At 38.3% G+C, this 15,196-nt stretch overlaps 2 protein-coding genes across 4 annotated transcripts in view; both read right to left on the minus strand.

The window, feature by feature from the left end:
• LOC133527983 (receptor-type tyrosine-protein phosphatase kappa) overlaps positions 1-14,842 on the minus strand; it is a 284,020-nt gene extending 269,178 nt beyond the window's left edge. For 2 of the 3 annotated variants that reach the window (XM_061865214.1, XM_061865211.1), the window contains exon 1: positions 14,573-14,842. The gene's annotated coding sequence lies outside the window, so the exon portion shown is untranslated. The remainder of the gene's footprint in view (positions 1-14,572) is intronic. The other variant, XM_061865216.1, reaches the window with a different exon arrangement.
• Positions 979-5,311, minus strand: LOC133527886 (uncharacterized protein K02A2.6-like). The gene has a single exon (XM_061865081.1). The coding sequence runs from the start codon at positions 5,086-5,088 to the stop codon at positions 979-981; it is 4,110 nt and encodes a 1,369-aa protein (XP_061721065.1). The 5' UTR covers positions 5,089-5,311.
• Positions 14,843-15,196: the final 354 nt, after the last annotated feature.

The raw sequence follows: 15,196 nt of genomic DNA on the forward strand, positions 1-15,196 counted from the left end.
GTTTAGATAAAAGCGTTCTTTAAATATTCATGGATTGACTGTTACAAAGAAAACGCTTATCTAATTGATCAAAACAAGCTCTTTGATTTATAAACACTAGAAATAGTCATAAATCTTATGAAACGGACAAACAACTACTCAATAATTGATAGCGCTAATGCTACATCTTATAAATTACGATCCATCCTTTCATTAAAGTGTCCTATAAACGTTTTGCCCAGAAGTCTGTACAATAAATTTCAGTTACAAGGCAATGGCTGTTCGTGAGGATTAGACCGAGTTTATTTTAAACCAGCATGTGCCTGTCAAATTTCAAGGCGCATGTAATTGTTTGCTTGTAGCTAGGAAAGAACTCGATATTAAATATCACTCATACTGAACATAGATATTTATTCCTGAGTCATGTGTGTTTTCTATGTAGGTATATAAGAATGTATTTATCTATATACGTATAGATATCGTCGCTAGTAGCCATAGTACAAGCTTTAATTAGTTTGGTCTGTGTAAATTTGCTCGAAATTTGATTCTGAGAATTTTCGACAAGCTTGGCTAAGTTGTGTTTGATAAACAAAAAGGAATCTCAGATTCCTACATTAAGTATATAACATACGCCCTCTAACAAAATATATATTTTACGTTAAAAACATGCAATCAAAGTTTTATTTCTTTCTCTCACCATTTTTTTTGTGATCCTCACATTACTATAACTTTTTTAATAAAAAGCAGAGTAATATTTCTGATTTTTGAGAAATAGGGATGAAGGGGGTGGCGTCCGACTAAGGGTTGCAGAAATAACACACGTCCGTTCGTTACAGTATTTAATCGAGACAAAGAAATCTAGTGCTACCCACTTATATGTTAGCTAATATAATATATTTGGCTAAGTACCCACATACATCACACCTCCCCACTTAATCATGAACTACATATACACTATAGCATTTATATAATACTACAAGTACCTTAAACTAATTATAACTAATCTATCTCTAGTCTATGTCTACGACTTGGCAACGGCCTAAGCGCCACCGGCGATCGCGCTGGTAGCTGAGGACGTGGGGAAGGATTAGCCGTAACAATTTCATCTGACGTTTTACTAGGTTCCTCCTCTCTTACTGTCTCGGTCCCTTCCTCCCCCAGTTCCACCAAACCACCCTGTTGCACCTTGGGACTCTCTAATTGTTCAGCCTGCTCATCACCGTCGGCCCCCCGCTCCGTAGGACACGGAATGCTTGATAAAGCTGATCTACGCCTTATTTGGTCTACATGTCTAACTAGAAGTCGGCCGTCTCCGTTATCTAGGGTATACCGACGTGAACCCTCCTTGCCTACCACAGTACCTTTAATCCATTTATCGGCGCCGGTATAATTTCGCGCCCAAACGGTATCTCCCGTTGCCAAGTTCCGCTCCGAGATGGCGCTCTGAGCGGCCTGCACCTGGCGGCGCTGCGCGTCACGTACCCGGTCTTCCAGCCCGCGATCACTACGTAATAAGTCTAACCTCGACCGTAAATTTCGTTTTTGTAGCAGCATCGCTGGGGTTTCTCCCGTGGTACTATGCACGCTATTCCTGTACGCAAGCAGGTAAGTTTGTAATGCCATGTCTACATCTACCCCGTCTCTAAACGCTTTCTTTATCGCCCGTTTACACAACTTTACCGCTTGCTCCGCAGCTCCATTGGACGCCGGGTGGTACACGGGTGAAAAAGCCTGTTCAATTCCATTTTGAGTTAAGAATTGTTTGAACTCTGCGCTTGTAAAAGGCGGTCCTTGATCTGAAACCACGACTGACGGTAATCCAAAGCGAGCGAAAGTTGCCCTCAGTTCCCTAATTACGGCGGACGAGTTTGTGCGTGACATCTCAAACACCTCGATCCATTTTGAGCTCGAGTCAGTGAGTATTAAATAAGTCCTACCTTTGTATTGTAAAAAATCTACATGAATCCTAGTCCAGGGCTGCGTAACGTACATCCATGGACTTGGCGTAGCCCGTGGCGGTGCGGCGGCCTCCGCTGCGCATGTCTCGCACGCCCTACACAACGCCTCCACATCCGCGTCTATGTTAGGCCACCATACATAACTACGCGCCTGTGATTTCATTTTAACAATACCCATATGACTAGTATGCAACTGCTTAAGGATCTTTTCTCGCAACGCATTGGGAATAGTCATCCGATATCCCCACATCAAGCATCCGCGGTCAACATATAACTCGTTCCTTCTTATAAAGTACGGCTCCATCTCCTCGTCTGGGCAACTAGCCGGCCACCCCGACTGCGCGTATGTGATCACCCTACTCACTATCCTATCTCTGGCTGTCGAAACACGTACGTCATTATTAGTTACCGGTAGAAAGCTTTCCACGAAATTTACGTAAGTGACTTCCTCTTGTCTGTTCAATCCTCCCTCTTTTCCCTGAGGTAACCGCGATAGCGCGTCCGCACAGTTCCTTTTCGAGGTAACATATTCTATTTGATAGTCGTACCCGGATAAAAGAACCGCCCATCGTTGTATGCGCGAAGCTGCCATTACCGGGATCCCGACCTTATCTCCAAAAATGTACGTAAGCGGCTTGTGATCAGTCCGTAATATAAACTTGCGACCGTACAGGTACTGGTGAAATTTACGAATTCCGTAGACAATTGCTAGCGCCTCCCGGTCTATTTGTGCGTACGCGCGCTCCGCCGCTGAAAGCGTGCGCGAGGCATACGCCACGGGCCGCTCCCCGTGCTCCGTGGCGTGCGATATCACCGAGGCCACCCCTACTCCAGACGCATCACATGTCAAAATCAGTGGTAATTTTTCTGAATAATGCGTTAGCACTTGGCTCGACCCGAGCGCCCTCTTGATTTCTTGGAAAGCCGCCTGACACTCCCTATCCCACACGAACTTAACTCCACTTTTTAATAAATTATATAATGGTGCCATTATACTACTTACATTACCGACAAATTTCGCGTAATACATAACCATTCCTATAAAGGCCCTTAATTCGGATACATTACGTGGCGCCGGCGCGGCCTCGATGGCCTTTACTTTTTCTGGGCAAGTATGTATACCGTCTTCACTAATAACGTGCCCTAGATAATTAATCGATTTAGCAAAGAAAGCGCATTTATCTTTTTTTACTCGCAACCCGTAAGCTTGCAACCGCTCGAAAACCTTGACTAAATTGTCAATATGCGATTCCGTATCGCTGCCCGTGATAATCACGTCGTCGAGGAATACTCCTACATGTGGCAAATCTGCAAACATTTGTTCCAAGCGCCTCTGAAATATACCTGGGCTCGAGGACAATCCATACACAAGACGATTATAACGAAATAACCCCTTATGAGTATTAATCACGGTGTATTTCCGAGAATCGTCCAGTTCAAATTGTGCGTAGGCCTGGGATAAATCGATCTTACTAAATCGCTTCCCTCCGTACAGGCGCGCCAACAAATCTTCTACCCTAGGTAACGGATATCGATCGACTTCTAGCATTCTATTTAAAGTTAGTTTGTAATCAGCGCAAATTCTTACATTACCGTCCTTCTTTACAACCGGGACTATGGGGGTAGCCCAGTCGGAGCGGTCGACGGGGGTGAGTACGCCGTCGCGCACCAGCTGCTCCAGCGCGCGCTCCACCGGCGCGCGCAGCGCGTACGCCAGGGGCCGCGCGCGCAGGAACACCGGCCGCGCCCCTTCCCGCAGGTGGATGCTCACGCGACCGCCGGTAAACCGCCCCAGACCATCCGCGAACACGTCACAAAATCTGGAACTGAAATGCGCCAAGTTAAACTCATTGTCATTTACCTCAGTACTATTCACACTGCGCGGTCTGCATGGCGTAGGTATTGGTATATTTAATTCCGCCAGCCATTGTCTACCTATCAATATGGATTTAGCATTTTCGATTACATACATCTCCAAATATTCCTGCCTATCTTTATATTTTACCAGTGGTTTCACTACACCCACCGGTTTTACAAGCTCTCCAGTATAATAACGTAATCTAACATTACTATCCTCTAGTATTAACTGAGAAAACAACTGTTCGTAAACTTTTTTGCTAACGCATGATATCGCACTGCCTGTATCACATTCCATGTCAAGGTCAATGCCCTGCACAATTATTTTCATAAAAATGGGTTTGTAATCCTCTGCCCTTAAGTTATTAACATGTATGATAATTACCTCGTCACTCATGTCACTGTTCTCACTATATGTTTCCCGCTGACTGGCCATGTTCATCACGTCCACGCTGTGAGTATCCACCATTAATGGACACACCCGCTGTAAGTGTCCCTGCTTGTTGCACACCTTGCACACGTAACGGGTAAATCGGCAGGTTTCCGTGCCGTGCGTCCCGCCGCAAGCGTTACAGTGTGTGTCACGCCGTTTTCCCGCCGACGCCGCCGCCTGCCAGCCGCTGGCGCGAGCACCACGACCAGCGCTGGCGCCTCGCTCTGCGCCCCGCGGTTGCCATGCTCCCCGCGCCGCCTCGCTCCTGCGTCGTGACGAACTCGCCGATATCGCTTGACAAGACGCCGCCGCACTTGTCCCGTCGCTAGCAGGCTTTCGCGACCCCTCGACCATAGCGGCGTCCTTCTCAGCCGCTTCCATACTAACTGCCAGATTAAAAGCTTTAGTGAAATCTAGCTTATCTTCAGCAAAAAGCCTTTGTCGAATGGTCTCGCTGTGAATTCCACATACAAACTGATCCCTTAAACTTTCTTCGAGCCACGCCCCAAAATCACACGTCTTAGACATTCTTTTCAAAACTGCCACGTAATTAGACATCGATTCACTGTCTCCTTGTTTTCTATGCCTAAATTTATAACGTTCTGCAAGAACACTGGGTTTCGGTTGCAGATGTTTTTCTAAAATGGTAGTTAGTTCGGCGAATGTTTTTGAAGTAGGTTTATCCGGTGTACATAAGTTGACTAGGAGCTCATAACACTCGGCACCAATCACGGTCACTAACGTAGGCACTTGCAACTCAGCTTTAATGTTGTTACACAAGAAATACTGTTCAAGTCGTTCTACATATAACCGCCAATTGTCCGACGCGATCTTAAACTCGCCTATTTTGCCGATTGACATTGTTATTTTTTTTTTTCACCAACACAACACGCACAGTACACGCACAAAAGGTCCGAACGACTCGTCGCCACTGAGAAATAGGGATGAAGGGGGTGGCGTCCGACTAAGGGTTGCAGAAATAACACACGTCCGTTCGTTACAGTATTTAATCGAGACAAAGAAATCTAGTGCTACCCACTTATATGTTAGCTAATATAATATATTTGGCTAAGTACCCACATACATCACAATTTTTTTTTACTAAAAATGGAGTAAAGGTGAACTGAAAGAAAATATTTTCAATTTCGACTGATAACTATTATTATACTTGCGAACACACGAACTACTTAGCAGTTAATTGTGTAAGTGATACATACATTGTATCATATACACAGGTTTATTTATCATAACAACATGCTTAATGAAATATACTCTCAAATAGATACTGACTGAGTAGCTGTCACACTTATGTCTGGCCCATTTCACAAAGCTCAAGTATAACCTGAGGTCACTTGTATCTCATCACTTCAGTAGACAATAGCCATCACTTTCATCAATCATGTTTGTCAAAGTTAATAAGTATATATACAATAGCCATCACTTTCATCAATCATGTTTGTCAAAGTTAATAAGTATATATACAATAGCCATCACTTTCATCAATCATGTTTGTCAAAGTTAATAAGTATATATACAATAGCCATCACTTTCATCAATCATGTTTGTCAAAGTTAATAAGTATATATACAATAGCCATCACTTTCATCAATCATGTTTGTCAAAGTTAATAAGTATATATACAATAACCATCACTTTCATCAATCATGTTTGTCAAAGTTAATAAGTATATATACAATAGCCATCACTTTCATCAATCATGTTTGTCAAAGTTATCAGTATATATACAATAGCCATCACTTTCATCAATCATGTTTGTCAAAGTTAATAAGTATATATACAATAGCCATCACTTTCATCAATCATGTTTGTCAAAGTTATCAGTATATATACAATAGCCATCACTTTCATCAATCATGTTTGTCAAAGTTAATAAGTATATATACAATAGCCATCACTTTCATCAATCATGTTTGTCAAAGTTAATAAGTATATATACAATAGCCATCAATTTCATCAATCATATTTGTCAAAGTCATCAGTATAATATATACATGATTATAACTTTTCATTATGTATCTTAAGATGCAGTAGGTTCAGATAACGGAGTTTTTTTAAAGTTGTAGCGCTTTTTTGGATTACAATACGGCTGCCATTAATTTAATTAGCAATCTTGAAGCCTTTCTCAAGACATTGTATTGATTCGAATCCTGAGTTTTTGACTTTCGATCGAAATCACGAGCATGGGTTTAAAATGCACTTTAAAAATTTGTGTGCTTTTAAAAATCGGTAATATCATATTTGAGGGTTGACCCATACCTTTTTTTTAATTTAAACGTACAAAAAATTAAAAAGATCTCCGCGCTCTCGCTCACACTTAAGCTTAGTGATAGTGAGAGAAGAACACGAACTTACTGGACCTTATATTAACGTCACCAATTATGGGACATTTAAGAGAAATTTGGAGTATTTTTGATATTTCACCGACATCTGTACATTTTTTTACCGCTTTATGCTTCAAAACTTGAATGTCCAATGCGTCCTCTATGTTTTCTATGTATTTAATGAAAGCTACTGCAATTGGTTTTAATATTATTAACCAATTAAAACAATAGTTTTTTGCTCCAGTCATGGGATGTATGGCGTCATTAATTTTCAAACTAACAAATATTAATGAAAAATTAAACTTAAGCAGCTCTTTGGCTCTTGTTTATGGTAAAATGTTGTCAGCGTTTAAAAACTGATGGTAAATACTTGTTTTACAGGATTTGTCTATACCATCCCATTACTGGTGCCTGTTCCATTATAGGGGTGTTTACTATAATGCAATCATTGCTTAAAAATTGTACTTATGTTTATTTAGTGGTAATCATTAAACAAATTGAAAGACAAAGTCTATTCTGACCGAACCCTGTAGAGACATAATCATTTTGATTTAACTTAGTTTGTATTCCACCAAAGGCAAATAATAACAACGGGTTGACATCAAATAATATTCGCTTCTAGACAATAATTAATTCAAGGAAGCTTGGCGCGATGGCAATCAGCCGTAGGCGTAAAGATAATAGTTTATTTTAAATATATTCCGTAGGTATTGAAAACTCTTCCACCTTTTTCATCGTTGTATGCAATAATTTTATGTAGGCGATTCGAAATAATCCTATATTTGGCCAAACAGTATTATTCCCACGGAATGAATGGCAAGTAACCGGCCCACTTTGTTGTAAATTCTACAATTTGCGGCACTGCATATAATTACTAAATACAAAAAGTCTTGTGCAAAAGCGCTGGTGGCGGTAAGAACGTGCGACTTACAATCCGAAGGTCACGGGTTCAAACCCCGGTTCGTACCAATGAGGTTTTGGGGTCTTATGTACGAAATATCATTTATGTGACATAATTTACGCAGTAGTTTAAATCATACATTTAAAAAAAATTGTCGACATGGGTCCTAGAAATTTTATACCCATAAAAATCACTCATCGCTGTAACCAAATTGAGTAGTCTAAAGTAACCGCCAAGGGCTTAAGCTTGCTAAACTTCAACCGTTCACAATCGTGAAATTAATTTTAAGCAGTAATTTAATGACCATAGGGCTGAGGTCGGAAACGACGTCGGAAGCAATTTCCGGTGCAGGGCCATTTCCGGTCAGCCAATAACCGCGGGTTTAAGGGCCTGTCTAACCCGCATCGCGCTTATCTGATTAGAGATTCCCGGATCCATGGCCGTTTTTCTGATGTATCTTTTAAACGTTTTTTCCATAGCTAATGCTGTATATGATATTTTGCACGGCGATAACTCCTGAAACTTTGCTTGTTGCTTATGCATTTTAGCGAGTGCCTTTTATGCAACTAGAAAAACCATAGAAGTCTGATTAGTGCTCAAAAATTACCGCCGCAAGATGTTTGACATCGTGTGAGAACGTACTTTCATATAAAATAGTTTACTAAATAACACGTTAGATGGCGCTATACCGGGAGCGGCGATTTCTACATCGCACTAATTAAATGTTTATTGGGATTATATATAGTGCTTTCATTCACCTCTCATAAAAATATTTGCCGATATTAATAATATCAAAACGTTTCATTTTATTCGATTAAGGAACATTAATAAGCAGATTAGCGAGTATACTTAAGTTTGTATAAATTTAATCTTGTTTTATTAGAAAATGCCATATCATATCGCTTTTACAATTAGTAGCTATGGCATAGTACATGATGATGAAATTTAATATTAAAACGGCAGCCATGGAGCCGTGTATTAAAAATACATATTTAGAGAATATTTTCAATAAATTTTCATAGTAGAAATATGTGGTGATTCAACGAGAAAACTTAAGTGGACCCTTTATATTAATGAATAGGATATTGATACACTAAATTAGCGACACAGAATAATCTACTGAGCTTTACGGATTAGTACAAATAAAGTAATTTACCATTTGTGTACTACTTTCAAAGTTTTAAAACAAAACATGCAAGACAGCTAAACCTGCCATTAATTCATTATACATGTACTGGAAGAGATCCCTTATAGGGATAAGTTCGCCTTTGCACATTGCCAGCATTATAATTTTTTCCTTTTATTGTATAACGTATCTTTACCTGTCCCTTATGTACAATATAGTGTTTACATACATACATACTTATATGTATGTAGACAAATACGAATAGTTATCACCTAAATACTAACGAAATAAGTATTTGCCGTAAAAAGCCCAATATAATGAGTGACCGTCTATGAATCCGGTCGCAAAGTCCATTATAATAAAAGAATCCCAAACCCTTATATAATAATCCCAATAAACATTTTATTAGCGCGATGTAGAAATCGCCGCTCCCGGTACAGCGCCATCTAACTTGTTATTTAGTAAAACCGCACAATCAAAGTGCAAACAGAGGAGTTTCAACTTTTTCATATTTTGCTGGCCTAATAAATTCTCTAACTATGTGACCTTACGCTTACAGAGCCGTCAAAACAGTCCGCATGCATCACAATGTTGCTAATTTCACGCTTATTTCCTTCTTCGATTTATACGATCTAAGATTAGAACTCCAATCATAACACAATTACTCCTTACCATAACACTTAACACTCACATAAATAATTGATAGATTTCAACAGTTTATTTAGATTAATTTAGTAAAACTAAGTAATCGTAATAACAAAAAATGTGGCCAAGACCAGTTCTAATCAAATAAGTATTTTATTGTGCGGTTTACGGTAAACAATTAATTGATAGTGTATAATAACCTTAGATAATGATATTACTACGGACGTGTAGTGACGTGGAATGAAACTACAAATATTTGAAACGAAACTGGAAACTTTAAAAAAATCACAAAAAAGGAAAATTCCATTTTGGAAATGGAAAAATTAATTTCCCATACAACAATGAGAAGATTCCATTAAATATTCCTAATGAAAATTTCGCCACTTTGGTAACTTTCCGAAGGCACTTATTTATTTATTTATTTATTTTTACACAAATTGACTAAGACCAACAGTAAGCTCAAGAAGGCTTGTATACATCGGTAAATGAAACGAGATAACGAAAAAAATATTAATACTCATGTCATTTACTGAGTGTCTGAACCACAATAAGCGTATATGATAGTCACTCTTATCCACGTGATAGAGCGATCGTAACTTTTTAACACCGCACGATAGAAAGAGTCAGATACTGTTATTATCAAGCTACCACGTCTATAACACAACCATCCAATCTGTATAACAGTCACGTAATAAAAGTCTGACTAAAACACTATATTTCACTATTAATGTAAGTCTTCGTGTACAAAGCGAGTCTCCGATGTTTGCGGAACGCTCGTGCACTCCTAATAGTACCACTCAGTACATCTGTGGGGAAACTAATGCAATATACGCTGTCTGTTCTGCGTCTAAGCTCTCACATTATTATTTTTTATGCTAAGGGAGGATAATTCTGCCTTACAACGGTACTACAGTAAGGTATAGAAAATATCGTAAAGATTACCAACCGGTAAAGGCCAACCAACAGTTGTTCAAAAAGTAATGAGTAATGAGAAAGTTGCATTTTATCCACGTGTGGGCCAAAGTAATCAGATGCAAAGTTTGAGCTGTTTCCTTATGATAGCTAGTAGAATTGACTTATAAATAATGATTTTGAATAATAATTATTTAATAACGTTTATTTGGATTTAATTTGGTTTGATTTTGTTTGATATTTTACAGTTACAATTTTCCTCGTTGGTATGGTGAAAAATTTTGTTTTTCACTCGGTGGCAAAATTTGTTTAACACTCGTGCCTTTTAACCCTCGCAACGCTCAAGACTCTAATTTTCGACCACTCGCTCGTGGTTCAATTTTGGAATCTTTCGCTTGCTCGGGTATCAACCTATTGGCCCTCGTCATAAATTTTCGAATGTTACCTACGGTTGTTTTAAAATTCTGGTTGAATGCTTTTTTTTGTTACGCCGGCTAGCCGGGCCGGGCACTTATAAGTTTGTCTACAAATTATGTGTAAAACATGTCTACGCGATAACTTTTAAAAATGATCATCATTGTTAGGACGTTGTTGGAAACTATGAGCAAAATACATAACTACCTATATATGTTATCCTTTTATTTAGGAACAACAGACAATCAACCATGTTTATACGAGATATGATCAAAGTATGATCGTTGTGCCATAGATGGATTTAATTTAGAGCTTTGTAATAAATAAATATTATCGGACAATCTTACACAAACCGACCTAGCCCCTTAGTACGCTTGTTTTGTGGGTACTAGACGACAATATAACCACATATATCGTCGTTATCATAAATACTTAAATACATACAAAACATTCATAACACAGGTATATCTGTAATGAACACACAATAGTATGTATTTGTCAATCGTCTTTACTGGATTGTTTGTTTCTCCTTGCACCATCTTTTAGTGTTTCTATGTTTGTACATAATTGTATATCTTTGTGCATTATAATTTAAATGAATAAATAAACGCAAGGGTGCAGACGCTGGAGGTCCCGGATTATAATCTTGGTCCTTACCAAGATTATAATCCGGGACCTCCAGCGTCTGTCTGTAGCACGACCGCATTTTTATCAGTTGTCGCTATGCCTGACGCTTTCGCACTTACATACTTGTTAGAATATTTCAGGCATGGTGACAAATGATAAAGAGCCGACCATCTTAGCCCTACTGCTTCGCGAAAGGCACTACCGACTAGGCTAGTATGCCTTTGTGAAAAACAAAAACAAGTAACATACTCAAAAGTAAACATAACTCTTAATACTTCATTTTTTCTCAACAGACAGCCGAGCGTTGTGTAAATAAAATATATCTTTCGTTTATAATTAACACGCGTGCAGACAGACAAATCATTAACATCGGATTGCAAAATACAAGCAGAAATAACTGAATTTGCTCTTAACGTTGCCAATACAATGGTGTTGTATTATTTATACAGGATATATGTAGGTAACATTGTGAATCGAAAATATTTATATACTCCCTACCTTTTCCAAACAATTATTTAAGACCTGTAGCCAGATTTTTATTTTTATTTCTTGTTCTAATACTGATATGATTTATGAATATGAGATAATATGAGATATAATCCATCAGCTGTTAACAATTACTTTTTTTAATAAGAATACATCGGCAACTTATGCGTAAAGAAAAATGTTTAAGTGCTACATATGAGAATGTAAAGGATACGTCTTATTTTACCCTTCAAGCAATGTCATTTCATTTATGATGTTATTTCTATTTCAAACATAAATATTTTTTCAGTAATATTTTGTGAATAGTCTATATATAGTTCGTGTCATTCACAATGACGCGCAGTTTTGTCAAATCTAACCTTAATAACATGAGTCGTGACAACACGAGTCAAGCCACGCGTCTTCGTGAACGACACGATCTATAAAACCTAACTCAGTGTGACACTCATTAACGGCATTCATATTAGTGCTAGCGTTACGCCTATAAACGCTGCAAATTGTGTTAAAAGCTTGAAAATCGGCACGATTGATTGTTAGACCATTTGAATCAATTTGACCCGTAGCACCAAAAAAAAATGAGGAGTTATGACGTCTTTTTTTGTATGGATTTTTTTTTGTTCAGATATCTATCGTGTGTGGTATTAAATGAAAAGGCATTGAGCCGGTTCAAAAAATATGTAACATCATTACATTTCAGTCATTTGTATTAAATTAAAATACTTTTCAAAACATACCAAGTTTGAGCTCCTCCAAATACAATACCATTGAATTATTTTTTGTAAAATATACCTCAAATAATACTTAACATTCTTATATCTAACCCCAATAACGGAATTTTGAAAATATTTAGATGACATTGTTTTTTTTTTTCATTATTATAAATAGTGATTGTGGTTGTCTATGCTGCTTAAAGGCCACCAAGCGGGTCGTATACTTATTTGCCACCGACGTAGTATATAAAAAAAAATACGTGAGCGGGACCAAGCCTACGCAATTAGGAAATGTTAATGAACAAATTGGATTATCTACAATCATGGACACCCTACAACAATTAACAAAGATAAAACCTTTTTAACCGTTATTACAGCACTTGGATTATGAAGAAAATAAAATGTCACACTTGAGTGAGATACAATTTTTCAAAAGTACCCAGACTCCGAGGACATTCAATTTGTCACTTGTTATGGATAAAACAAAGAGGGTGACCAAAAATGTCGTAAATAAAATAAAATAAATATTTGAACAGAAAAAAATAAATTAACGTTAATCTCACAAATACAGGTACGAAACAGTTACTGACAACTTACTGAGTACGCAGTCTTGATCCTGCTCACGTCTCCTGAATCATCCTGTATAAGTAATAAATAATTGAGCGCAAAACTGTAATACGGTAATTAATCTAACCTAGCGTAAGGAACATTCGAGATCACGTGAAAACATGCGTTAGAGAAAGTCTAGAAAACACGGCAGGAAAATGGAAAATATATGAAGCGAACGAAAATGTGGGTACAAATAACAAAATACAAGTCTATCAAAAATTAAATGATTGATTTATTTATTTTATTGCCGATTATATGTACCTTTTGTTCCTTTCTCTCAAATACTTCTTGATACGTTTCAAATCAGTTGAAACTTGATTATTTGGTTGTGTTTTTCACTACTATAGAAATATTCCAAATTATTCGAGATTGATCAACCACCAATAAAGAGGGTTTTTTCTTAAAATATATAAACAAATAAATACTTAAATAAAAACATGTATCTACAAATAATGTTCGTTACATTTCGCTTGCAATTAAATTACACTATTTAATTGGGAAATTGCATGAAATATTTTCAAAAGCAGATATTTTCAAGATCGAATTACATTCATTAGTGATGAGATATAAACATAGATATCAAAATAGGCAGTTTGATCATGCTCCCAACGCTCCACATCGGTAGGTAGGTACTATAAGTAGGGTACATAAAGAAAAAGTCATAAAAAATTCTATAGTCGCGGTCTCGTAATACGCAAATAGCGGTTTGATGCGAAGCCATTTTGGTTTATTTGGGCTGTCAACGCAGTTTATGCCCATGCCGTGACGGAAGGAAAGTACGACTGTTAAGAAAAACTTACGTTTAGAGGTCATAGGTTCAGCCCCAACCTAATAAACGTCTAGAAGCTTTTACGTCTTAGCATTAATGCAGTTATTTAAATATGGAGTATTTCTGCATACATTTTCCTCATTTCTTATGCAAGTTTTTTGTGGTACTTGAGTTACTCGCTCTTCATGTTTTCATTAATTAAAAACCTCATGAAACATTGGACGAAAAGAGTGTACTCCCTGCGTGTATTACAAAAAACGTCCATAGCGAGAGCGTCTGGAAAGCTAATGCAATAACATTGCTCTTTCATTTAATACCCTTCAAGCAGAAACTTTTACACTCAAGAAATTTTCGCTCATTTCTCCACCGAGGATAATGCTTTTTATTTCGTTTTTTCTAGTTTCAAGATAGTTCTTGGTGTTAACGAACCGCGGGTCGGCGCCGCCCCTCGGGATCCATCCAGTAATCTCATTTGCTCTATCTGATACAGATACATATATTATCATTGCATTTGAGGTCTTCGAAATCTTTTCACCGACTCTGTCACAGTACTCTGAGCCTTGACATGAATCCTCGTTTGTTTTCGTGCCTCCCGGAATACTACTCGTCAACTCATCTCAACAAGCGCGCTACAGAATGAAATTCTTGCGCTATTTTTAAATACTAAACCGACCTTACATGCGTAAAACCAACCGAAAAGGTCTTGATGCTGAGTGTCTCGTCACCGCCACATCAGACAGATTTCAAGGTTCACATTCCATAAGATGGCCACGGCGTTTCCGTCAAAGTTGTCTAGATACTTACGGTAGACGGTCGAGCAGCCGAAGACACTCACAACGGGTTCGAACACAATTCACTGTCAGTAGGTCATCAGTGTTGGTAATTTTAGCGCGGCGGCGGCGCGGCGAGTCGGCGACGGGCCGGGACGTGCGGCGGCTAGGGCGGCGGGCGGCGACTACGGCGTCAGGCCGGCGCCCGCCCGCCCTGCGCCGCCCTGCCCCGCTTATCACACGAATAAAATTTATTTAATGGTTAATCGCCGATGGGAATCCCGCTGAAATTCTCATGATATTAATGACTTAAGTTCGTGACAATTTCTCACCTTTTCACAAGCTTCATTTTACTTGCCATGACTGTTCAAGTGATTTTTTTAAATATTTTACAGAGTATCGTCTTAATCGGACATCGGTCCAATTGAGTTAAAATCATTTTTCACTTACTCGTAGAAATGCAATATTATTGTACTACCAAACTTTTATACTACGTATGAAATGGCCTCATGATAGAAACCTCGCGGTACGCCACGCCACGGAACTCTGTTATATGAACAACACAACGCAATATCATTGAGGGCTCAATAGAAAAGTCTCATAGATGATTGGTTAAAAAAAATACACGGGTGAAACAACTTTTTCTTGTCACTCGTTG

The sequence above is a fragment of the Cydia pomonella genome, chromosome 18, assembly GCF_033807575.1.
Source record: "Cydia pomonella isolate Wapato2018A chromosome 18, ilCydPomo1, whole genome shotgun sequence".
NCBI lineage: Eukaryota > Metazoa > Arthropoda > Insecta > Lepidoptera > Tortricidae > Cydia > Cydia pomonella.